The sequence below is a fragment of the Crinia signifera genome, chromosome 8 (assembly GCF_055691185.1).
Source record: "Crinia signifera chromosome 8, ASM5569118v1, whole genome shotgun sequence".
NCBI classification, from domain to species: Eukaryota; Metazoa; Chordata; class Amphibia; order Anura; family Myobatrachidae; genus Crinia; species Crinia signifera.
In genome coordinates, this window is record NC_139224.1 from 35,581,921 (window position 1) to 35,608,567 (window position 26,647).

General features: G+C 42.4%; 2 protein-coding genes across 11 annotated transcripts in view; one reads left to right on the forward strand and one right to left on the reverse strand.

Moving 5' to 3' along the window:
* Positions 1-26,647, forward strand: part of CENPP (centromere protein P) — a 245,147-nt gene that overhangs the window by 44,142 nt on the left and 174,358 nt on the right. For 2 of the 10 annotated variants that reach the window (XR_014454320.1, XR_014454321.1), the window contains exon 7: positions 24,668-24,773. The exons of 6 other annotated variants lie outside the window; for them this stretch is intronic. Coding sequence is in view for 2 of the 4 variants with exons in the window: in XM_083156147.1 (XP_083012273.1) it covers positions 24,668-24,773; positions 25,435-25,490 (162 nt within the window). In the remaining 2 variants the exon portion in view is untranslated. 2 more of the 10 variants (XM_083156147.1, XM_083156148.1) reach the window with 2 other exon arrangements.
* OMD (osteomodulin) lies at positions 15,988-26,101 on the reverse strand. Its single transcript, XM_083156135.1, has 3 exons — positions 25,788-26,101; positions 22,668-23,618; positions 15,988-18,024 (listed from the first exon to the last, which is right to left on the reverse strand). The coding sequence occupies exons 2-3, from the start codon at positions 23,596-23,598 to the stop codon at positions 17,696-17,698; spliced, it is 1,260 nt and encodes a 419-aa protein (XP_083012261.1). The 5' UTR covers positions 23,599-23,618; positions 25,788-26,101; the 3' UTR covers positions 15,988-17,695.

Genomic DNA, 26,647 nt, shown 5'->3' on the forward strand with positions numbered 1-26,647 from the left:
GTGACGGAGACCCCCGCACACCACATTCCAGGTATCGCGGGGGGCCACCGTCACTGCACCGCGATGCCAGCCGCATATGTTAGCCGCATATTGCCATGGTTACTCTAATTTCTGCGTTATGGGAACCTTGTTGTTTTGTTGTCTATCTGTTTTACATCAGTTGCTGGCTGAAGGATCCAACAGGAGGAGCTGCTTTTAATCTTCTTAACCCTCAGTCAAGCACATCTGGCCTGACAGGCGCCACAAAGCTATTCTCGCTCCCCTCTCTACCCCAAGGGGGTGCAGGTGCTTGCCCCTCCTATTAACTTCCTATCTCTAGGTGCTGTTTGAAACCCCCCTAGTCAGTTTTCCCGTCGCCTGTGTGCAATGCAGTAGTGACCCTCCTGGCCTCTCAGACCCATTGTGCCTGAACTCGTCCGACTTTTGAAGGTTCATATTTACATAGAATCATCAGCACCATTCCCAGCACTTTAGCAAGTATAGTATCTCTTACTACCTGCTCTGGGGCTCATCTACATTTGGATATTAGTAATTGTAAAAGATTCTTCCCAGATGTAGCAGTACACACCCACGCTTCTAGGTGCCACATTCACAATCTCTTTTCGCAATCTCTCCATATATGGAACTAGACACGCCCTTTGGGTGGAGCATGACATGCCCCCTCAACTATAATCTCCCTGAAACTAGTTTTCAAAAGTAAGCAAGTATGATGTAGGTTTGTCCAGGGTGACCTCTCAGGCACACTGTGCCCAAATGATGATCGAGAGACTACCTCCAAAAAGACATGGATGGGTCACAGAAGGATGTCAAATTATGAATGCCATAAATGTCACAATGTGATCTGCCTGCCTCATGAAAATATGGTCTGCCAACCTTGCACTTCACTGTGACAGTACATATTGTGACAAGGATCACAAACACAGGGACTTAGATGAAGACTTTTATGTTTATTTTCAACAGCAGATCACAGCATACCAGGTTGATTCCATAAGTGATCATAATTACATCATAATTAGGTTGTATTCAATGTCAGGGGAACGGCTGTCGAGCATGCTCGACAGCCGTGCCCCTGTCCCGTTCTCGCTTGGCTCGACTGGAGCTCGGCGGTCGGGATTCAATGTCCCACCCGCCGAGAAAGGGGCGTGGCCACGAGTTAAAGACGGAAATAGACGAGCTCCGGCCAGGAGCTCGCCTATTTCCGGCTTTTCACTGCAGAACGATCCAGACAGCTTTTGATGATGCGCAGAACCCCTGTTCAATGCTGTCGGGGAAGACAGCATTGAATAGGGCCCCGCAGTCATTCCCCCCATCGGGAGATGGCTGCGGGAGCACGACACAGATTGCATACCCCCTAAGTGTTCCTTCTAGAAATTTTCTCAGGCAGGGCGCCGCTGTAATGCATACTTGGCCAAGCATGGGATCCCATTGAGTACTTTAAGTTGAACCCTATCAACATTACTTATACAAACACATTGGGGCTGACGTAATACCCCAAAAGATTCTTAATAATTTTAACCTTCCTAGGGTGTTCGGGTCTTTTTTTGGGCCATATAAAATGTATTTCTTTTAGATATATTATTTTTGGGGGGAATTTTTCAAAAATATTTTGCGACTTTTTTTTTCCTATAGTCATTAAAAATTTTCAGTTATGTGTAACTTTTTATTTCAAATGGTAGTTTTTGTACGCTATAAAGGGTCAATTTTGTCCTGTGTTCAATTGTCAGTGCATAGGATGTATGAGTACCGCAATTTTCAATATATTTCTCAAATATTATTGTTGTGACAACGCATTCGTTCCCTTGTTCCTTTACATATATATATTTTTTTCCTGTTGTATATAACGGAACACCTTACAGATTTACAACTTACAAAACTTACAAATTTTCTATGACTTCCCTTCAATGTTTGTTCATATGTCTACAATCGTATTGATGGATGTAAGCTAAATATTTAACAAATATTTTGTCTCTATTGTGTAATTTTAGTTCAGAAAATAAAGGAATAATATACACAAGTGTGAATTTTCTTCTATCAAACGAATGTTAAATAAATATATGTAATAAATACAGGAAAAATACATCACATACAGTACATTGTATTGTTCGCAAGTACAGTGATTTTAAGGGGTGAATGATTGAATTACAGCATTTTTATTCCATATGTACAGTATGGAGTCGTTCATTAAATTCATACTCCCTTATGGTTATGAAAACTTACCTGTAAGGCAATGTTAAATGATACAAAAAAGGGGAAAAAAATTTAATTAAATAAATAATGAAATTAATAATATTAAATTAAATGTGACTATATTTTCTTAACATTGAATATTACGCCATGGATCATATTTGACCCGAACACCTTAGTTGTATGCTCCATTGCAACACCTTAGGAATGTTAAAGGACCCACCAGCTTTGTGTTTTTTAACTTCTTAAAATTTTCTGTGGTGTAGATGTAGTGCACAAACAGAGGAGGAGATGTTTGAAACCGTAAAAATAGTGGAGACGTTGCCATGGCAACCAATCAGCTTCTGCCTATAATTTTGATAAATGCTACCTCAAAGCTGTTTGGTTGCTATGAGCAAATTCTCCACTCTTATTACTGCTTCATCCATCTCCCCTTGCACATAACATCCTCTGTGACATTGTTGCACATTAGCACGATATCCCTCGATATTTCAAGCATATTCAGAATTGAAGGGATGGATGCACATTTTCCAAATTAATTTCAAGACTTAAATAACATGTACTGGCATAGACTATTAAATGAACCCCGTAACTGCAACACATGGAAAGCTGGTATAAAGAAAACCTAAAAACAAAAATAATATTTAAAACAAATGGAAACAATCCCTAAAGAGCCTGGCCAAAACTTTTCTGCGTTAACCCTTTGAGTGCCAATGTCTCTGTGAGAGATGTACATAATATCCGCAAAAGATGCCAGCGTCGCTCACGTTTGTTATATCAATTCAAAGATTTTATTTCTTATATAAGGTAAACATTACAGGTCATTAAGAAGAATACAAATGTTTGCTTGGAAAGTTTCACACCTATTTTGACAAATTAATTTGGCACTCAAAGGGTTAAGGAAAGCTATACTCCGAAATAGATACATAAAGATGACTGGTAGTGGGGATGCATGTGGTCGGAATACCGATGCCGGCATTCTGAAGGAGGGAATCCGGATAGGGGTCAGGTAATTATACTTACCCTGCCCTTGTCCCCTAACCCTACTTCCAACCCTATAGATTGTACACAATTAAAATCCCCACCCATAATTATTTCACCATCAGCCCACTCAAGTAATTTAGAATATATGGCTGTAAAAAAAACTATTTATGATGACTAACTAGCAGCTAGTGTGTAGACTGAGCCAAATAGTAAGACTTTCACGAATATGAAATGGCTCTCGGGATCCGACCACACATCTCGAATGGTATAGGGAAGGTATTTTCAAAAAAGTATCAGGACACCCCTGCGTTTTGAGGTAAAGGAGGCAGCTTTAAATTCACCCACCCAGGTATCCCGCAGAACATTAGCATCTTTTATGTCCCAATGAGTCTCCTGAAGAAATTATATGTCTGGTTTGAGCCTCTTTAAATGAGTCAGTATTTTATGTCTTTTAATGGGGGAATTTAGCCCTTCCAAATTCCATGAAACAAATTTTAAGGAGCTTTGTACCCTAGTGGAACTATCAAATGTGGTGGTCATGTCTACCCAATACCCGTCTAGCCAACCCGAAACAATACCTGGTTTGAGTTCCCCATCCCGTCCCAGCGTGCGGGTCAAGGAACAGGAGGTATGAACCACAATAGCCCAATGTACCTGTGGAAAAATAACATTTCACAAATGCAATAGATTGAAATGCAAACTTAACATTTTTAAACATTTTCAGAAACCAACAATGCAACCAGTGGTTCTGCAATATAATACAGCGTAACATTGAACACCGCGGGTGAACACCCAAGCGGGAAAATGGCAGGACTACCTTAAAGAACAATAGAAGTGGCATAAAAGTACAATAATTTGAGAGAGATATTAGCATGGAATAAACTACACTTAAGAGGAACTGGAAGGAGAAAACCGTAAAAGGATATGGTAGTGAAGGTGACATATATCAGGGAGAATCAATCCGCGTCAGACACATGAGAGGCTGAGTCATCTTTGAGGGAGTCGATAAAATTTTTAGTGGCCTGTGGAGTGTCCAGAAAATAACTCATGAAATAACCGAAGTTTAGCCGGGTACAGTAAGGCGATTTTGCGGCCCATTTCAAATAACTTCTTACATGCCGGTGCAAACTTTCTCCGTTGTGCAGCAACCAAGAAAGACAAGTCTTGGAACAACAATAATTTAGTTCCTTGGTACCATAAGTCTTTATGCTTTCTATAAGCATCTAGCAGGCGGACCTTGTCCGCGTAGTTAAGTATTCTCATAATAACTGGTCTGGGTCGATCTCGTGTAGACTGTCTATCCGGTCCCACGTGGTGAACTCTCTCCACCACCAGGGAACCCTCCGAGGGAACGCAACTCAGCTCTCTAAGCAGCCAATTTGCAACCAGGGGCATAAGCTCCGAATTCTTGACGGATTCTGGGAGGCCTATGATGCATACATTATTTCGTCTATTCCGATTCTCTAATTCTTCAAGCTTGTCATGAATGGTAGTCACCAACTTTTCCTGTGCCGTAATTGTCGCTTTAGATGTCGCTAGTTTGTCCTCCAAATCAGAGATTCTCTGTTCCGCCTGTGTGAGGGTGGATTCTATGGAATCCTTTTTCGGGGCCTATTTTTGATCTAATAATGTCGCCAACTTGTCCGTAATCTCCTGCGTTGACAGATTATGGGCGGTCAGGGAGGGGGGGTGCATCCGAGTCTCCCTCTTGTCCCGACATTGGATAGCCGGGGGGAGGATTGTTATATGGTCGCCTTCCCACGGCCTTTGCCCTACTGACCACTCTTCTGGGTCCTCTGCGGACGGGCCACAAATTTATCCATGATGATGCCAAGGAACAGCAAACAATAAAGAATGACCACCACTGAGTCTGCCAAGTACAACTTAGATGTCATGAACAAGCTTATAACGCAGCTCCTCTGACCAGCAGCAGTGAGCTGTGCAGACAGCCAGCATATATTGTAATATATAAGTCCATGCAGTGTCCATGCAGTGTGTATAGCCAGTGTTCACAAAGAAGCCTGTCATGAATTGAGTTGGGGAGAGGGGGTGCAGCCAGCACAGTGCCCAGTGTGTCAAGAGAGGGACCCAGGTGCTGTCCGGCACACCAGGGGAGCTGCCCACTTGTAATGGTGGTGGAGTGGGGATATATACTGGAAGCCGTTGGTGGCATAGGGTGTAATGGCGCCTGGTTTAGTAGCCCCTGCAGCCGCCTTCCAGCCACCCTGTCCCGCTGCCACTTGCCTGCTTCTGTGCTGCGCTGTGCGTCCCCACCAGTCCATACACACCCCAGGCAGAAGAGGGGGGTGAGCGGGAGCCTCCGGCCGTGGCGCCGCGATATGTGGATTCTGGGTCTCCAAACTCGAGGTCCCGGTCCTCTGGTAGGACGCGACCCGGATCTCCAGGTCCCGTTCTCCGCGACGGCGACGCTGGGCTCTGGCAGCCTCCTCAGCTATCCCTCTCATTGGACTGAGTGCCGCTGCTCCATTAAGGGAGCCCTCCCTGGTGTTTTAGGGGTTTGGGCCCGGAGCTCGGCTCAATGGCGTCTCCTCAGTCCGGCCGTCAAGCCATGCCCCCCTGTAATTATTTTTATAGTATGATGGGGTCCCAGAGCAAAAAAGTTGGAGGACCCCTGCCCTAGACCAGGGGTGGCCTAACCTCTCTTCAAGATCTACCAACATTTCATATATCAACCTGTCTAGTAGGAATTAATGCAGCAGGTTTGAAAATGTGAATTTTAGTAATGACTACCGCTGTGCACCAGCTAGGTGATTTGAAAAACGTTGACCTTTGGTAGATCTCGAGGACCAGTTTGGCAACCCTGCACTAGACAGTACATTAGAATAGATTTTATTGGGTTTAAACTTATTTTATGTAGGATAATGCAAGCCCATACTGTGAAATGTGAAAAAAAAACCTTACAGATTAGTCGCTTTCAGCCATGCAGTCAATTTTTACGTATATATTGAGGATCGCTTACAGCAACGTTGGCATTCAAACGGTTACACCACCCCTGCTTATATACGGTTTTGGAAATAAGAGTAATGTTTTTGTTTTTTTTTATCTCACTTTTTTTATTGTGTTTCTTGATTACCTAAGGACATTTTAACATAGAGGCCAGTTAATCTTTTGCCATTTTAAAAAAGAAATAGAGCAAACCTCTTATCAGTTTCTGAATTGCCAGATGTTATATAAAGTACAGACTCTTTTTCTGGTATTCTGCAGTGAGTCTGACATTTAGAACATCTGTTCAGCTGAGCTACAAGGGATTTGTCATTTGCTGTCTCAATAAATAAGAGTAAGAGTCCAGTCTTGGCCCACCCCAAGCAGGCTTTGACACACTTGGGAACGTCCCAGCGTTTTTATGGGCTCACCCACAAAACACTGGGCGTTCCCCTACCCACCCCTTTTTCCTCCCCTCACAGAACAAACGCCTCAGCGAATGTGATACTCGTCGAAGTCGTTCACATATGGGGGGTTTGAACATTCGCATATTTGCACACCATTGGCCAAGGGACTGAATTCGTCCCACTTCAAGCTGGTCTGAATCACCCCCATAGTGTATAAGTCAGCTGGTGATTGTGACTAAAACCACTTCATTTGTAATGCTAGAAAAAATTATAGAATGGCAGAGAAGGGAAAAGCCATTGTCCAGTCACATGCTGAGAAAAATGTCATATTTGCAATAAGATTTTGTTCTATTTCTGTAGTTGATGAGGTTGAATATGTAATCAAAGCCAAATGATATGATGGATTACTTTGTGTTATCCACCACACCATAGAATACAGATGTAGCCCCTGTCATCTTTGCTCGGCGCCCTCCAGAGCCTCGCCTCTGGTGAGCGCCGACGGACAGGGACTACACTGAACTGGTACACACGTGAGTCTCATGCGCACACACGTCACAATCCTCCGCTCCAGGGAGACGAGCAGGGTTAGGGTTGAGTCAGGGTGGGGAGCTCCATTGCCACAGGTCACACGAGCGTCTCGTGTGCGCGCCCCCTGGGGGCTGGCGACAGTTTCGCCAGCCCACGGCAGGATGAGACCTGCTCATAGAAACATAGAATTTGACAGCAGATAAGAACCATTTGGCCCATCTAGTCTGCCCCTTATTTATCCTTCAGGTAATCTCAACCCTTTTTAATCCTTATTTCTTCGTAAGGATATTCATATGCCTATCCCAAGCATGTTTAAATTGTTCTACTGTCTTAGCCTCTACCACCTCTGATCGGAGGCTATTCCACTTATCCACTACCCTTTCTGTGAAGTAATTCTTTCAAACATTTCCCCTGAACATTTCCCCTGAACCCGTGTTCTATTACTTATTTTCCTTTGAAGAAAATTTCCCTCCTGTACTATGTTAAAACCCTTGATATATTTAAAGATTTCTATCAAGTCCCCCCTTTCCATTCTCTGCTCCAAACTATACATGTTAAGATCTTTTAGTCTTTCCAGGTAAGTTTTGTGATGTAGGCCATGCACCATTTTAGTTGCCATTCTTTGTACACTCTCCAATGTATTTATATCCTTCTGAAGATATGGTCTCCAGAACTGGACACAGTATTCCAGATGAGGCCGTACCAATGACCTATAAAGTGGCATTATTACATCTTTTTTTCTGCTACTGATTCCTCTCCCTATGCAACCAAGCATCTGACTAGCCTTCCTCATTGCTTTTCTACATTGTTTTCCTGCCTTTAAGTCACTTGAAATAGTGACTCCTAGATCTCTTTCCTCCTCAGTAGTTTCCATTATAGTACCCTTGATATTATATTCAGCCTTTGGATTTTTGAGTCCCAAGTGCATAATTTTGCATTTTTTATCATTAAACTGTAGTTGCCATGCTCTTGACCAATTCTCAAGTTTACCTAGATCATCAGTCATTTGATTTACCCCTCCTGGTGTGTCTACTCTGTTGCATATCTTTGTGTCATCTGCAAAAAGGCATACTTTTCCTTCAATACCAGTTGCAATGTCACTAACAAAGATATTAAAGAGCACTGGTCCAAGTACAGATCCCTGGGGTACTCCACTGGTAACATGTCCATCCATAGAATGCACTCCATTTACTACAACTGTCTGTTTCCTATCCTGCAACCAGGTTCTTATCCATTTAACTGTTTTATAATCCAGTCCCACACTTTCAAGTTTATTTAGCAGCCTGCGATGTGGGACAGTGTCAAATGCCTTACTAAAGTCTAGATATGCCACATCTACAGCCCCCCCCACCCTCCCCCCTTCATCTAGTATTTTGGTCACGGAGTCAAAAAAGTCAGTAAGATTTGTTTGGCATGATCTCCCTGCAGTAAAACCATGCTGTTTTGGATCCTGTAAATTGTTTAATTTAAGATATTCCACTATGCTTTCTTTTAATAGTGTTTCCATTAATTTCCCTACTACTGATGTAAGGCTCACTGGTCTGTAGTTACTTGCTTCTTCTTTGCTTCCACTTTTGTGCAGTGGAACTACAAAGTACAGTGCTTCATCTATACTTTGTTAGCATTACTTTTCTATATGGTAAGGAACTCTAGGCTTTATTCTTGTCTTTTGAATATAATTGCAGCTTAGAATAGTTAAATTTAAGTTTGGTATCGCCATTTGTGGGTGAATGTATGAAGCAGTGATAAGGGTAGAGAAGTGAGCCAGACCTGAGAAGTGGCTCATGGCAACCAATCAGCACTGAAGTAACATCTATCATTTGCATAATATACAATTATACAGAGCAGCTGATTGGTTGCTATGGTCCACTTCTCCTCTGCCTCACTTCTCCTCCCTTATGACTGCTTCATACATCTTGGCAAGGTTACAGAGGAGCATTACACGATGTGCTGCTGCACACACTTCTTTATTGTGGTACAGTGTTACATCCGTCACCTGATTTTTTTTCAATGTCAATTCATTTATTCATTTGCATTACTCCTGACCGGCCCCAAATTACTGCTCTAATCCCCACCTTGTCTCCATTTCAGATAACTACTGTAGCTGGGGGAAATCGATCTTAGCTAGTTGCTAAAAACCATTCAACAAGTAGAACAATAGAATACTACCATTTTACACAGCATAGTTAGAGTTTCTGGGAACACTCATTTGTTGTAGCAGTTATCACCAGGAAATATAATACCTGTCAATCCACTCAATCCATTTATATGGGCACTAGTATATCAAAGAGTGGTTAATTTGTATCCAAGTCCTAGAACTTTGTGAGAGGTACTCGGAAAATAATTTGTGTATGTTTCCTTTTAGAATTGTAGGTTGTTGCCAGTTTGTGGACCGCCTGTGTTTTCCTTGTGACTTTTGCAGTATTCAAAAAGCTTGGAAAACTTTTTTCCATGTCTTCACAGAATTCTCATTCCAAACACACATCCCAAATTGTCAAGAGTTGTTTAAATGTTATGTTTCTAGACTTGCAGTAAACATTCATTTAAGTGACCATAATAATTTCCAGAGCTTTGGAAGCCCAAATAAATTCAATACACAATTCTGTGTCTGGACTGTGAATAAGCTAGTGTCTTTGTGTGCACTGAGTTTGTGTTTTATGGGTCTGAAGGCCTGATTTGATTTAGGAATAAAATGGCCAATTAAGACCCATTCGTCCGGGTCTGAATTTGGCCCCATTCCGATGGGGAGGGGTCTGTGAATGTGCGTATTCGAGCATGTGCAGACCCCCGGTGCGAACACCTTATCACACTCGCTGAGGCATTGGCACACTAAGGGGAGGGGCGGGCAGGGGGCGGCTGCAGGAGGACGCCCCTCCCCTTAATACCCTTAAGGGGGTATTCATTCCAGGATCATGGCTGTCGATCCCTCCCGACAGCCGTGATCCTGGTCCGTTTGCGGTTTGATCGAAAGCTGACCGACAGGTGGGATTCAATGTCCTGCCTGCTGGTCGGCGCAAAGGGGGCGTGGCCGCAAAACGGCAGTGGATTTCGATCTGCGGCAAGGATCGCAACAATCCATGGCCATTATCGGCAGAACGGGCCCGACAGCTTCTAAAGTTGAGATCCTGCATCAATGCTGTCGCTAAAGACAGCATTGAATAGCGAGCCGCCACTTTTTCCCCCTTCAGGAATAGTAGTGGCACATTAAATACCCCCTTAATCCATCCCAGAGTCCTCCAGGCTAAAGAATACAAAGCCTTGTTTAAACAAACGGTTTTAAAAAGTGTTTGTTAAAACATAGAAATTAAATGATATTCAGTGTTACCTGCATTAGTCTTAGGATATAGGGGACACTTTGCTTCTTCTTTTTTGCCATGACATTACGCATCCAATAGGGTCAGCTTATGCCACACAAGTTTACTGATACAGCACTGCTGCACATTAGTCCATGTATGATGTAAGGACTTTATTAAATATTTAAGGGCAGTTGAAAAATGTTTTTTTTTGTTTGTTTGTTTTGCTTTTTGGGCGCCATGAGTTTCTTACAAATGTTTTTGCACTTTTTCATTTTTTTTCTTCACTTTTTCATACTTTACCATCCACGTGGACTACGGTTGGCAAAGTGTGATCATTGCAGTGGAGCTAGGCACCTGGCCCGAAGCTTGTCGAGTGGAGGGGTACAATATTGTGGGTCCATTTTGACTGACAGTATAACTATAACTGTCAACCTAGTTACTGTGGACCCTATGATCCACACCCCAGAAGAAAAGCATGAGCCATTCATCCATGTGATATACAGAAATCACAAACGTCTACTTGAATAATATTATCGGGTTATAGCAAACTGGTTGAATATACTGTAGGTAATATGGTTTTGATTTCCTTTTGTGACTACAGTACATTTAAATATTGTCTCTGATGATCTAATTTGTGACATCTGTTTCTGCCTTTGCCATCTTGAGTTGAGTAAATTTCCTACATACAGTACACAACAAAAATCTTTGCTGGTTTCTGGCCTGGATAAACATGGCATTTCAGCTGTATTTTTATGTACTTGCTCATGTATTCATGTTTTTCTTCCCCTCTTGACTATTCTTATCCAAATTTGAGAAAGTATGTTTACTCTTCATTGTTTATCTTCTGATCTCTATTCTAGAAATCTTCATACGTTTGTAACCCTACCCCCCCCCCCCCTGCAGCCTGCCCCTAACCCTCCAACCTTAATTTCTAATCCCTGCTTTTTAGTGCCTAACCCAGTTGCTCCCAACCTTTTTTGAATCCCAGCACCCCTAGCATCAGATTTTTTTGCGCAGCACCCCTAGGCCATAATTATTATTTTATTTCTTTTTTTTTTTTCGTTTTAATTTTGATTTAATTGAGATTCACTTCTGTTTGTCCATGTATTTTATGATTGGCAGCCACTAGCATTGGCTTTGCCTATTACATTGACTGTAACTATATTGGAATTGGTCCTGTGCCACCAATCTTTGGCAACCCTGCAAGTGTCCCGAGGCACCCCAGGGTGCAATGGCACACAGTTTGGGAACCACTGGCCTAACCCTAACCTCCCTGTCTAAACCCAAGTCCCCCCAGTGCCTACACCTATACGCCCCAAACCCTTTCCTCCACCTAACACTTCAAGATATTGATATTCCGACATTGGCATTCCGTTTCATATTTGATTTATTATGTTGACAGTCAATAGTGGACCACTATTTGGTCATTTTCCCGATTTTTTTTTTTTTTTTCTGGAAGTTTTCATACTTTCCCATTCCCAATTGTAGTCCTCGTGGAGTCCCAGGATTCAGTGTTACCTGCATTAGTCTTAGGATATAGGGGACTCTTTGCTTCTTCTTTTACACCATGACATCACACATCCAATAGGGTCAGCCTATGCCACACAAGTTTACTGATACGGCACTGCTGCACATTAGTCCATGTATGATGTAAGGATGTTTTTTTTTTTGTTTGTTTTGTTTTTTTTATATTTGACAAACCGTTATTGTGCTTAGTAAGAATAAACTGAGCATGTGCTGCAGGAACTGAATTCATTCTTAAAGGGGTATTCTCTCCTGGATTCTGATTGTCGGTGGAACGTTTCAGCATCCATTTTTGGCCAGCTCAACAGTTTATCGACAGGCAGAATGTTCTACCTGTCGAGTGGCGAAAACGTCCGGATCTCGACAATCCATGGCCGTTTCCGACCAAACAGATTTGACTGATTTAAAAGTCTGATCTTTTTTTGTCGAGTTCCGCCTTCAATGCTGTCGGAAGCAACAACATTGAATCGGCGTCCGTCGCTAATTCCATTGTTGGAAATTGTGGCGGGGATTGAATACCCCCTTAGTTTATTTGGAAGCATCACAGTAAAGAAACATATCACCCTTTGTTTTGATCGTAATCCTAAAAAGGCTGATTTCATGTGTTTATAATATCTAGTTACTGCTATGTCAGCTTTGCTCATTCCACAGCAGAACATACTTAACAATTGAAAATAGGGGAATCTCTCATGGTGCTAAAGCTTAACAGAGCATGTACAAGCTCCACAGTACTGTATATGTCAGTCACATTAGACCCAAAGGATTATTGTCCTTCTATTTTACTTTGTTTTACGGACAAATCCTAATCAGATTACCCAATATATATCTTAAATTGAACAAAATTAACCATAGTGACCTCATTTACTATGTGTTTTATCAATATCGCTGGATAGTAGATCTTTAAAGCTGCGTTACCACTCACTTGTAACAAAGAGTCTGTAAATAAAGTTGAGCAACCAGCATGTAATGACAGTGTGGAGCAGTGGTGACCAGACACTTGCAGTGATTTACTTTGAAAGCTGAAAAGCTTTTGTGATCTACCTGGGTGGAACATCAGGGTGTGGTGCTGCAAAATGGGGATATGGCCTTACTGCACAAAAGATAGGGACTGTCTTGCCTGAAATAACAAATTAGCAACCACGGTAGTAACACAATGCCCCACACAGGAGTAAAACACATTTACCGCACTCAGGGAAAAAAAGTATTAAATTGGCTTACCCTCATTTCATCCCCTCCTCATCCCTTCCCCATAACGGCTGACCTGTAAGACTGGAGCCCCCAGTCCTACGTGTCCCTCAGCCATGGCAGGTCCAGCAACAGCACTGGTGCGGCAGGTGGCTGCACTTATCGCCATGCCTGCTATCTTGGTTGGTAAAGTGGTTCCACAATTGGTCACACTACCTCTGCCCCCTCCCCCAGCAGGCCCCGTAACCGCACCACCCCTCAACCTGGCACTCTTGCTGCAGCACAGTGGAAATGGAGGCTGTCACATGTGACCAGCCTTAGCAGTAAGAATCAGAATGATTCCTATTGGCTTTTGTTGTCACAGTGACAGCCTACAGGGACAGCACATGACTATTGCCAAGATGGCTGTTGCAGTCTGCGTCCACTGCGATCGTCTCGTTGTGTATATGCGGTAGAGGAGTCGATGTCGGTCAACATTTTTGCCACCACTGGTGTAGACTGTGTCAATGTGAGGGCCAATCAGAAGTTGCACAATTGATTAAACTATTGGCCTCTTAAAAATTGAATTTGGGCTTTTAAATGATGATGATATACTGTTGGTTAGGTGTGTGTGGAGTGAAGACAGAACTGGGGTTAGAGAAAAGACTCCGTAAACATTTGCACACATTTTTATTACTTTCTGAAAATCTATCTACAAAGTATTTAACATTCTAGTACTTTAATATATGATACTAGAAAAAGATATCTAGCACATCAATTCAGCATGACTCCATGCAAAGCTTTATTACAATAATTAGCCTTATCAAAGTATATCAAAAAGATGATGTCATGACAGATGTGTGAAAAGAATAAATGGAGACCACAGTTCATGCCAAAGTAGTACTTACACAAACGTTTCTGTGTCTAACATCTGTTCTTAGTGTGTTTGTTTGTGTGTGTGTGTGTGTGTGTGTGTGTGCATGTGTGTGTGTTGTGCTTGGCATATACTCAAACAAAGGAAAAGAGCATTACATGAGTACAATTGCAGGGTTCACAAGTATAGCAAGGCTATTGTACAATTCTAAAATGTGTGCGGTGTTCCATATCGCAGTAAATCGTATCTTCTATACTAGGGATGGGGAACCTTAAGCCCTCCAGCTGTTGTTGAACTACACATCCCAGCATGCCATGCAACAGTTTTAGCATGGCCAAATAGCAAAGCTGTAGCAGGGCATGCTGGGATGTGTAGTTCAACAACAGCTGGAGGGACGAAGGTTCCCCATCCTTGTTCTATACAGATAATGCAGTTAAAGCTGATACCTACTTTTAATTCACATTATGTTGCAATTACAATATATATTTGCTATAGGACGTTTGGTGCTTTGCTGTACTAGATCAGACTACAATGGGCGCAGATGTAAAGTTCACATGCCATGCATTCTTGTTTAGAGCAGAAGGTTTCTCACAAGAGCAAATTGGGACAGAGGAGGCAAAAATCCTGTTCATCAGCATCAGACGCTATTGTTTTTAGCTTTAAATGCATAGGTGACATCAAAACATGCTTACAATATGAACATCAGATTTTGTACTCCCTGCAACTTGGGCTTCATCATTTGAAATAAATTATTGTTTTGTGGTGTTCATTCGAGCACCCTGCACCTGTCAAAACCTGTGCAGTTCCTCTTCCCTGCCTGGGGTGTCACTGTCTGCTGTGGTGCTTCTAGCAAAGTTTGTCCTCCATTTCTCTGCTGAAATACAGCCCACATTGTGTTAGAAGTAACAGAGCAGAGAGCGGCAACCCTGGCAGGAAAGAGGAACTGCACGGGTTTTGACTTGCAGGATGATAGAATGAACACTATTTTGCATTAGGACCTTAAGGAAGGTAAAGTATTTTCTTTCCAGACTTGATTCCGAGTTATATTTACCATATAGTGCCATGTGAGCAAGCAACCAGTCTCTCCATGTCATTGCTCTTCCATTGAATTGATTGGAGGGCATAAGGTTGTGGTCATACTGGCCCGCTTTTCACATCTGGCCTCTTCTTATGTTCCAGGCATTGCTGATTTTCAGTGCTATATAAGGTGGCATCTAATTAGATGGTACTTCCAGTGCCTGATCAACCAGTAGGTCAATTCGGGCACCAGGACTTAGCTTGGGTGGAGGGGCACCATGCACTTGGCAGCCAGACACAGTGGCCACATAGTTTAATTAAAGAATTATAGATTATTACTTATGTGGCGTCCCAAAGTAGTTTGGAGGGGAAAGTTATTTAAGTGCTGATGGAAGATGGCTATGGCGATGTGACCATGTTACTTACTGCTAAAACCTATGTGACACAGCGCAGTCTGGGTAGCCTGAAGCGATGCATGTGATTATCTTTCTTCATCACATTCTCCAAAAATCAACGTCTACCTTAAACTTCACAAATGTCATTACATCATGCCAAGATCAAACCATCATTACCTGCACATGCACAGCACGAATGGAGGTTTCCTGAGCATGCATACGCATAATACTAGGGGTACTACAAGTGTGTTAGTCTAATGCAGTGGCACACTAAATAAGATTTTAAATTGCCAAGGCACACCAAGAGAACCCCACAGGGCAAAACACATTGGCCCCCACAGGAAAAAAAAAAAACTATTTGCCCCCATATAAAAAATACATGAAAAGAAGAGACCAATAAATAACAGTTGAACTGGTGATGGCTGCCACGGTACAGTGGTTGAAAATAGTGGTCTAATGCAAATGTGGCACTTTATTAGGTCCTGGATACCACTACTGTCTAAGTTGTGCTTCTGTCTTGCTCACCTTGGGGGTGATTCTCTAAAACTCGCCGCACAGCTCCGCCTCCCTTCGCTGCTCATCGAAATCATAATTATCGCATATGTTCTAACATATGCGATAATTATAGCAAAGGACAGCTCTTGCGTTAAGAGCTGTCCTTTGCGGTGAGGGTTGCTGGGTCCCGGCGGCTCCCCCCTCCCTCCCACACCCTGCGCTGCTGCGCCGGGCTCTCCTCCTCCCTGCACCCGGAAGAGGATCAATGCAGGGAGGTCACAGGTCCGGGCAGCACAACTCTGTGCTGCCCGGACACAGGTGAGGGGGGAGGAGCGGTGGGGGTCCGTGCGGGGCAGCGGGGGTCCGTGCGGGGCGGCGATGGGTTCGCGTTAGAAGCCCATTGGCTTTTATGGGGCATCGCCAGATTTTTTTAACCCGGCAGGGGATGCATCCCGAAATGCGGTAAAACCCCTGATAATGGGGTTTTTACCGCATTGTTACCTTAGAGAATCCCCCCCTTGTCACATATCCCTAGAAAAACACTGAAAGCTGAAGAGAAGTATCTCTGCTGGTCATGTCTCATCGTTTCCAGATTTAAGACAAGGGGAACTTTTCTGTTTAGCTAGTCACAAGGAGAGTGTTCCAAATGTGCTAATGCATAGCCTTTAATTGAAGGAATATGGTCATCATTTCCAGCTTACAGGAAAAGAAAGTCTACAACTTCATGGTAGATATCTTGCGCAAGGTCACACCATGGCAGGATTAAGGGCAAAATGGGTCTCCAGATGAAACTTATCAGGGACCTATTTAGTGAAGCGGAGAGACTGGCCAGTGCTGTGTGGGTGTGACCAATGTGCCCTATACCATCAGCCCCAATTCCTCCCTAAATACAGTATGTAAAAGCAGAAACAAAATGCATGGTTTTGAGAGAAAACTAGAAATACAATGATAACACTTATTGTTTATGGAGGGCCGGCGTTGTGGGCCAGCTGGGTGACTGGTGATCATCCTGCTGTCACAAAGATGGGCTTACATCTGTGTGGCAGTCTGGACTTGTAGTCCCATCTGTCCTATTGTTAAGGTGCCCATACACAGTACAATTGTCGGGTGCGATGAGATGCCCGCTCCCGCGCACATCCCATCGCACAGCTCAAAAACTATGTGCTGCACACACTTTTTGTACTAGATTGCATCTCATTGCATTGCAAAATGTATGTGATGCGATCTAGTCCAAATTGCATACAATAATTGTACCGTGTATGGGCACATTTAGTCTAGCCCTTAATCACACTAGATTCTTAGGGGTAAATTTATTAAAGCTTCTAAAAATGAAAAGATGTGATGTTGCCCATAGCAACCAATGGGATTCTGTCATTTTCTAGGATGCAATCGCCTCTGAACGGTTGCTGTGGGCAACATCACCTCATTTTATTTTTAGAAGCTTGCAAATGTAGCCCTTAGAATGCAGTGATATTCTGACCAGATAATCATGGATTCTAAGCAAGCGTATATAAGTGACTTTACTGTGAATGTATTATACTGTATGTGTTGTTTTGACAGCACAATCCCTATAGTGAAGGGGGCAATATTCCCAATTTCATTTTACGTTCCACTAACTGAGTTTATCCCCACTCTAGAACATTGTGGATTCCTTGTAAGACGCAGTAACATCTGCCTTACATCAACAGTGATGAAGTAAGCAATACAGTCACATTGGCTTACCTACCTGCTCATATCGCTAATATCATTTTTGCACATGGGTTTCCGTCAGGCCGATTAATATATTTACTACATTTCATAGTTCAAGATTATAATGTATAAAAGGAAGCGCAAAGGAGAAAGGTTTATTAAACCTTAGAAAATAGCCAACAGGAATTGTTTTTCTCAGTATGAGTAAAAGTCGTTCTCTTCTTCTTCCATTTCCTCCCTTACTGGTCCATGCTCCTCTCTATGATACTGTGGAAAATCATCATCATCATCACCATATTCCTGACCATACCGCTCCTCTTCTGGTAATGGGAATTGCGGAATGCGTGGGTACGGACTGTCACCAGGCCCACGCTTTTGTTCACCATAATAAATGCTATGAATGTGGGGAAAGCAAAGGAAAGCTAATGTGCTTATAGGTCCCTTCAATTTGTTTTGGTCCACACGGAGGTAGGTCAGGCGATGCATATAATCCATTACTGGACACATCAAGGTTATGTTTAAAACTGGAAGAAAGTGATCAAATATTGAATTAGATTAATAGTTCATCCTGAAGCCTAATAGCAAAGTTTGCCTAAACATTACAGCTGAAGCATTGAAAGAGTCAATCTATATAGAATCCATATAATATGTAGTTTACCCACAATTGGACTTTAACATGTGCCGGTATGGTTTCCTGGCTTCCTGGATTACCATGCCACTTATAGATTGTGGCCCTCATTCTGGTTGACTTGGTAAACTGCAAAGCTTGCAGTTTACCGAGTCCCAGAGGGCAATCCCCACCAGTCGCTGCCTCTCCTGTGCTCATATCCTCTTGAAACCATGCGAGGGGATGTGTCACGAAGACACATCCCCTCGCATGTTCCCCTGCCGGAGAAATCATTCGATGGTCGCTGACCATCGAATGATTTCTTCAGGCCATGCAAATATAAGTCAGGGGAGACTGATATATTTGTGTGGGCCTGCCCGAAGACAGGGCGGGCAGCTGACGTCACCAGCCCCGGCCCACCCCCTCCCGCCCACTATGCCCAGTGTTTTCATGGTGATGCCCGGCCGCACTCTCCCACGCCAATGACTATGCGAGTCGCCAAGTTGGTTCGCCCAGGGACCCTGCATATGTGCATACATCAGTATGCGCATCCGCAGATTGAAAACATCGATCCACAGTGCGAATGTGCAGGGGGAGCGATTAATGCAGAATGATCCCCAGTGTAACAATGCACACAATGTTGCATGGCATTGATGTGACAATGAGATTGGGCTGCTATAATAATCTTTTAATCAGAGGCACAAATTAATTACACAGGTTCTGTGGCTGGCATTTCACCTGATTCTAATCAGCTACAACTCTGCATATGTGTCCCTGATTAAAGGTATGTTATAGCAACCCTACAATAAGCATAACTGATATGGTATGCTTTTATAATTTAAAAGATTTGTTTATACATATTCCATTATCGACAATGTCAAAGTGACGGCGAAGTGTTTCTGACAAAGCTGGGAAGAAATGCACTTCCACAGGGCTGCAAGAAAAGTCTGGTTAAGAGACTGGATGTGGGTATGCTAGCTTCATGCTTCTTATACCAATTATTGGAGATCTTTATCTACAGTCTCTTATTGTAATTATTGCAATGTAGATTATACCTTCTCTAGGCTACATTCCATCTGCAGCAAGTTACCTCTGGTAATGTGGTTATTGTATAAAGGATCAACAGTCAAAAGTTTGCCAATGTCTAGGTCAGCGGTAGCCAACTCCAGTCCTCGAGAGCTAACGTTTTCCATGTCTTCTCACAGAATCACAAATGAAGTATTTAACTGCACCTGTGGAGCTTTTAATATGTGTTAGTCAGTAATGAGTGCAGCTGTGTACCTGCGAGGTGAGCTGGAAAACGTGAACTGTTGGTAGCTCTTAAAGACTGGAGTTGGTTACCCCTGGTCTAGTCAACCACAGATGTGTGGTCTAAAAAGCTGTATGATGCACAATAATAATCTCTGCAAATTGTATCAGGTTTAGCAGTGGTCCTACTGTAGGTGTCCGATGCAACCATATGTGATCTCACCAGGTTTGACAGTAATTTTGCTACAGGTGATTTACCTTCCTGTCAATCAGGGCAGTGGTGTATTTATAATGGGTGCAGTGTGCGCAGTGCACACGGGTTCCTGGGTCCAGGGGGGGCCCACGCTGCCACTTTTTTGTTTACCACTTACCCCTCCAGAGTCCTGCAAAGATGGCAGAAGTGCTGCCGTAATTGCTGGGAAAATGGCCACCGCAACAGTTTTCTGTAGATCTAGGCCCTCTATGAGTTCAGACTCTAGAGCACTGCGCTGTCATGGCTGCCAGCAGAGAGGAGGTGGCCTGAATGGAGGAGGCTGCCCACCAGCCTCCTTCTCTCTTATAACACACCTGAACCATGGCCCTCAGTAACAGTACAGGTTTTAGGAATAGGGATTGAGCACATATGACTTAATTAGTACCTTAGTTATTTTAATGTAACTATCTGTGCTCAAGCATGGATATCACTACAACCTGCACTGTTATTGCACCCTGTTTACTGAGGTTGGGAAACACTTTTAGATCATTGCTTGCTTAAATGTAAATTAAAAAAAAAAGAAGTACATTTAGAACGTGCAGAAATGCAGCATACTGTATATTTTTAAAGCCCTGTACACACGAGGCAAAGGGAGCACCGTGCTGACCAAAGGGGCTTAAGGAAAGATTGCGCAGCACACATTGCTGCAAGCATGCGATGCCCCTGCTACGTGTGCTGAGCTATCTTAGTAGGGTAGACCATGCCTGCACTGTCTATCTGAGCATGCGATGGTGAGTCGCGCAGGACCACATATCGCCATTGCTATAGGGTGCACACATGGAGCTATCCGTATTTAGGGCGTGATTCTGGTTGCCCGGTAAAGCTGCAAAATTCTCAGATTTGTGGGTCCTCTAAACGCCACTCAGCGCCCACACAAATGCACCCCCCCACGCGAGAGCCCTGTGCAGGGAGCAGGCGGGCAACTGACGTCAGCTGCCCGCCCCCCCCCCCCGCACCTGTGTCATGGGCTAATATCCATGGGAACGCCCAGCGTTTTAATGGGAACACCCATGAAACGCTGGGCATTCCCATGGGCGTGATGACAGTCCGCCACCCCACGCGCACCACCCGCACCACCTGCACTGCTGTGTGTGTGTGTGTGAGCGGCCGGCAAATAATCAATTCGCCGTGGCCACTCACAGGCAGGGGCTGCACATGTACATAAACACTTATGCACATGCGCAGTCTCTAAGAATTGCTCCCCTGTGCGAACGCGAATTGCAACTAGAATCACCCCCTAACTTTCTAAGCAATCTAGAGATATCATTTACAAAACAGCACAAAATCGCTTTATGTGTATGCCCCTTCAGGGAGCATTAGTTCTGAATTAATAGGAAACTAGCATATTTTCACTAGCCTTAATATGCAGAGACTACAGCAGCACTTACTTTAAATGCTGCAAAATGTAGAGTGCTCTCAGATTAAGTGGTTAATTGATTGTAATTATTTTCAGAAAATGGTTACATTCATTTCCTTAACTTCTACCCTGAGAGCAAACAATTATAGGTGCAGTTAAGACATTGTTACCTAAAAAGTCACAATAAGTTCTGAGCTCCTTCATTCAAGTACACTCAACAGGTCATGATATCAAATTTTGCCTAATAGGTCATACCTGAAAGTTAAGTAGGCTAGATGAGTAAATATCCCAGCTCTTCCCATACAGAAAGTCCTTCAAAACAGCTGGATGTATATGGCGAATGCCAATTTTTCATTTCCCCACTTAACGAGGGAAGGACTAACTGTATTTTCTTAATTTAGCTAATAAACTTTAACTTGTTCAGAACATTACAAGGCACACCCTCACAGGCTTGCCTCACTCGCCACCCTTATATATATATTATATATATATATAGGGAGCAGACTCTTGTTACGCGCCACCTTATTATTTATTACTAACTCTCGGCTGCTGGACTTACAAGGACCCCTGTTTGATGGGGGAAAGGAGAATGTCGACAACAGTTGTAATTTGGTGCCCTTGTTGAACCTTCAGTGATTGGTTCTGTTATAGCCTTTATTTAATTCCAAAGTAAATCAAAGTAAAGTCCAAAATGTATAAACATTTATTAAAAAGTCTCTTATTCCACTTGGTATTGGTGGTTTTCCAGACCATAAAAAGACTTCAATAGTATATTTCAAATTAGCAAACAAACGCACCAACGCGTTTCGTCCTATCAAGGACTTCATCAGGGGTTTGTTAATCCTATTATAGGGATAGATATATACTCGAGTATATATGGTATATATACTCGAGTATAAGCCTACTTTTTCAGAAAAATTTTTATGCTGAAAAAGCCCCCCTCGGCTTATACTCGAGTGAGGGTCCCACTTGAGTCAATAAGTTTTCCCAGTTTTTTTGTTGTAAAATTAGGTGCCTCGGCTTATATTCAGGTCGACTTATACTCGAGTATATACGGTATATACACACGCACACTATAGAATTAATTTTGTTATTTTAATTAAACACAGTTACATGTTTAAATTAAAGTTTGAAACATTTCAAGTTTATCATTTATCTGTGTTTAGCTTTTATTTTGCCATTGCTTGTTGCCTTTCTATAAATGGTATTGTACTTTTTGGGGATTATAAGGTTATAAGGGAATGATTCAATTGTCTCCCCCATGGCGCTGATTAGTAGGTGCCCAATGGAGCAATTCATATTTCTCCTCAAACCCTCCTGAGGGGGCAAGAAGAAATGTGCGTATAGTCCCTGACATGGTTGTCTAAACAGCAGTTTTGGTGTCCTAACCAGGACTTTAGATTGATTTAACCACCTTATGCAGCTAAATATGATGTGTTTTGTGTTCAAGAAGCGCTATAATTATTTTTAGCCCGGAACAATTGAATTGTTCCATCAGACGCCCATTAATTACCACAACCCAAATAACATCTAAATTCCCCCTATGAGAATATATCAAACCTTAAGAACTAAAGAGGGACCTCACTGCTATAAATCTGTGGTGTACAACAAAAATAATATTTAAAAAAAAAATGTACAGTAGATTCTGACCAAAGTCAAACTAGATTGCTGTCAAAACATAACTCGATGAGCTCTTACTTACTTTCAAATTCATTGTCATTAAGGTACAGGTGTTCCAGTGATCGCGGAATATTGAAGATGCGCTTTAGTTTGTTATGACTCAGGTTCAGTTCCATAAGTTTGGGAAGGTTAAACATGTTCAGAGGAACCTCCTCCAGCTTGTTGTGTGATATTCTAAAGGAAATTAGATTGGTAAGCTTTGTAAAATAGTCATCAGGGATCTTGGAAATGGAATTATTCTCCAGCGACAAGTACATGAGTGACGATGGGAGGTTTGCAGGCATGGATAACAGTTTGTTGTTACAGATGTTGAGTTGCATCAAATTAGTGAGTTTGCTTAGTGTTTTCCCCTTAACACTGTCAATGCGATTGTTGCAAAGGTCAAGCATGGTAACATTGGCCAAGCCTTGCAGATCCTGTTCTCTTAGTTTATTAATCTTGTTTGAACCAAGGACAATCCTTTCAACAGAACTAGAAAAGGGAGATGGGATCTCTTCTAAGTCATTATTGTTTAAGAATATTTGATGAAGATGTGGAGATGTAGCAAACACGCCGTTATCGATTTTTTGAGATTTAAGTTTGTTATAGCTCAGGTTTATTTCCCTTAGAGAAGTGGCATTAATGAATGCCTTTTTATGAATTGCCTCAATTTCATTGTTCTGTAGGTAGAGTTGTTGAATGCGGCTCGGTATTTGCGGAACAGCCTTGAGCTTCCTGTTGTCGCAGTACATGGATATTATTGATGATGGCGGGCAGTAACATTCCCTAGCACAGTCTGTGGAATAAGGAATACTAGGAACATAATCCATGCTGTGTGGAATATGAAAGGGTGGCTGATATTCCGGATATGGCTCAGGGCCGTAATCGTTGTCATCGTCATAATCGCCATATTGGCTGAGCCCTTGTGATACAAACATCAAAGCTAGAAGCAAAACCTGCCTGAGAATGCCCATGATAACTGTTCCCCTTCAACCTGTGGAGTAGAAGAAGAGATTAGATCATAAATTGTGGCACATTCATTACACATATATATATATATATATATATATATATATATATATATATATATATATATATATATATATATATATAGTGATTCAAAAGTCGTAGTACACCCTTCTGTTTCAAAAACTGTACAGTAAATGGGAAAACTTACTTAGATTCAAGATGGCACCCATGTTCGTTATATACCCTAAAATATAGCCCACCTCACCCATACCTTACTGGAGTGTTCATGTTTTCCCATTTCCTGCACAGTTTTTGAAACAACATGGTGTAATGCAACTTTTAACCCCTTGAGTGGTGGGTTTTGCTGGGGCAGGACAAACCTACCAGGGCAGGTTTGTCCTGCCCCAGCAAAACCCACCACAGATTATAGGAAGCCGCCACCCCCCCCCCTCACCTTCGCTCCGGTGTTAGTACGCCGGAACTCCCCTGCCGCCGCTGCCCCAGCCACCAGTCATTACAGAGGCGGCAGGCTCAGGGATGTTTTGCGGCGGCTCGGGAGGACTCGGGTGCCTGAACTGTCCCAAGCCACCCCGAACATCCCAGAGCCTGCCGCCTATGTCACTACAGTATGGTGATTGGCGACGGGGGAGCTCCGGCGTACAATCGCCGGGTACGCAGGAGCGGAGGGACTTGGGGGAGACCAACAGGAGGGTTGGGGGGTGACGGAGGGGGGACCCCTAAAGGTAGTGCGCCAGTGGTGCTCCGATGGAGGCACCACTGATGCGCACCTACTACATAGTGGTATGCCTGAAAATTTTCTGGGACAGCCCGCTGCGGCAGTGCAGCTGAGCCCGGAAAATTTCCGGCCATACCACTCAAGTGGTTAAATCACCCCATATATATAAATATATATATATATATATATATATAATATGCAGCTTCTTTGCCAGATACAGTCATTGCCTACACATTTCTTTCAGTACTGTATGTTGTTGCTGTTATTCTTCACAGTGTACCAGTGCACTTTTCTTTGTTTATCTAAGTTTTTCTTTTCTTACCCAACTTTCTAGCCAGGGATCCGAGGTAACCTTGTTAGCTGAAATATCTCACCTATACAAAGATGCAGGTAGAGGGCACTCACGGTTAACCCAGCGGTTCAGTATTTGTCAAATACAGCAAGGTAAGGGTGTTTCTCATGTCATTCCAAATAATACAAACAGGCAACATAGACAGTCCCAAACATCTTTGTTGCCTGCTTGTATCATTTGGAGAGACCTAAGGGATGTACTCACCATATATACAGTATAATGTATGCCCGCATACATATGTTCATTCCCTCAGTTACTAATAATCGACTCTATATAATGGAGCTACAGTATAATAACAATAAGCCAGTTGTAAATTACTAAACAAGACAGTTAGCTTGTTCTATTTACTATTGTTTTGTTAGTCCTGATTTAATCTGGATTTGTGTTCTATTCAACCAAGATTTAAATACATTTTTATAATTGGGTACCAATAAAAGTCCTCTTTATCATGCCATAAAATTGTGTTGCAATTTAATTTTGGCCTAAAGGAATATCTATCTATCTATCTATCCATCCATCCATATATGTTATTCATACTTTGCCAAGTAACTGTAAATATGGTTTAACTTAATTCTGATCCAATTAAAATAACACATTGCACGTTTCAACAGGTCGTAAAACACGTTACTCCCGCTCTTCAGTACGTGTGTTTTAGTGTGGATTTTTATATTTTGTGTATTACCCATATACAAACCATTTCTGAATACTAAATAAAGACCTCAATTCTTCAGCTGTAAACTGATTGCTTTACAGCCGGCACGTTGAAGCACCTGAAGACTGGAGCTGCATATCCCTCAACTACACTTTGAAGTTTACTCAAAAGCAACTATTGCGTATTATGAGCGCACAACTGTCGTATCACAAGTCAAATGAAACAATTTTACAGCACAACACGCTTGTAGCATATTGTGTTTTGGCTCCTGTTCAGATACTTCTAAAACTTGAGTGTCTTTCAGTTCTCACTTAAGCCCGCAGCTGTAACACCTGGCAAGCGAACAGATTCTCTATTAAATGCAGCATTCTTGGTTTAAGGATAATTGTATTAGCCCTCGTGAACAATCCCCCCTGGTTTGTATTACAACACTTAAATTGCAGCGATTCCATACCTGAGTAATATTTCTTGGGGGGTTTTTTTTGCTCTGAAAGAAGACTTGCAAGGGTATAGGCTCTCCCTATGTACCACCGGATGCTGTAAAGATCCAAGTTCTGCCTAGATTTAGAGATTGCCTTGACTGTGTTTGAAAGAAGAGCAGCAGTTCTTTAACTAGCAAAAAATAAATAAAAAAAACAATCCTCACAAAGCCTTGACTTGGATGTGTCCTTTCATTGTTCAAGTCTAGAGCAAAAAAGAGAGCGAGAGAGAGAGAGAAAAGAAAGTATATGCTTTGTGATTTTGGCCGAGTTCAGTGGGTTTAATCTGTGTCCCTTCTTATTTTTGGTTTGAGGTGTGGCAAGAAATTCCCAGAAGAGGAAAAAAAAAAAAACTGAATCGAGCAATGTGCATATAAAATATATGGTGCTTGATTTGCCAGAGCATCCGTCTTTCTTGACTCTGGACTTTAAAAAAAAAATAAAAAAATTAAACTCTACTAAATTGCCAAATACCTTTGCATGATTAGATATGCAGTATCCAGACTACAGCTATAGCTATTTTTCAGCTAGTATTATACTATCTGTACAAGAGTCATTTCCAATTGGAAGTCTCACACCTTAGCTGTATAAACTAATTTGGGTATTTAACCCTTTGAGAGCCAATGTTGCTGCTTTTTTGGGCAATAGTTAACTAAACTTTAATTGATTTCAGATCATTTGCCGACAATAACTAAATTGATTCATATTCCTCAACTACGGCCCTGGCATTTTTAAGGGATATTTGGCACATCTCTCAAAGGTTTAATATTGATATATGTTTTTTGACTACAGTAGTTTCCCCAAGAAAACCCTGTCATTGTACTATTGCATCTGA

Excerpts from the sequence above, each read along its gene's own strand:
- OMD (XM_083156135.1), bottom strand. The coding sequence starts at position 23,598 with ATGGGCATTCTCAGGCAGGTTTTGCTTCTAGCTTTGATGTTTGTATCA. Across the intron at positions 18,025-22,667 it reads TAATGACAATGAATTTGAAA|TTTTAAACATAACCTTGATG; the intron begins GTAAGTAAGAGC and ends ACTTTCTTCCAG.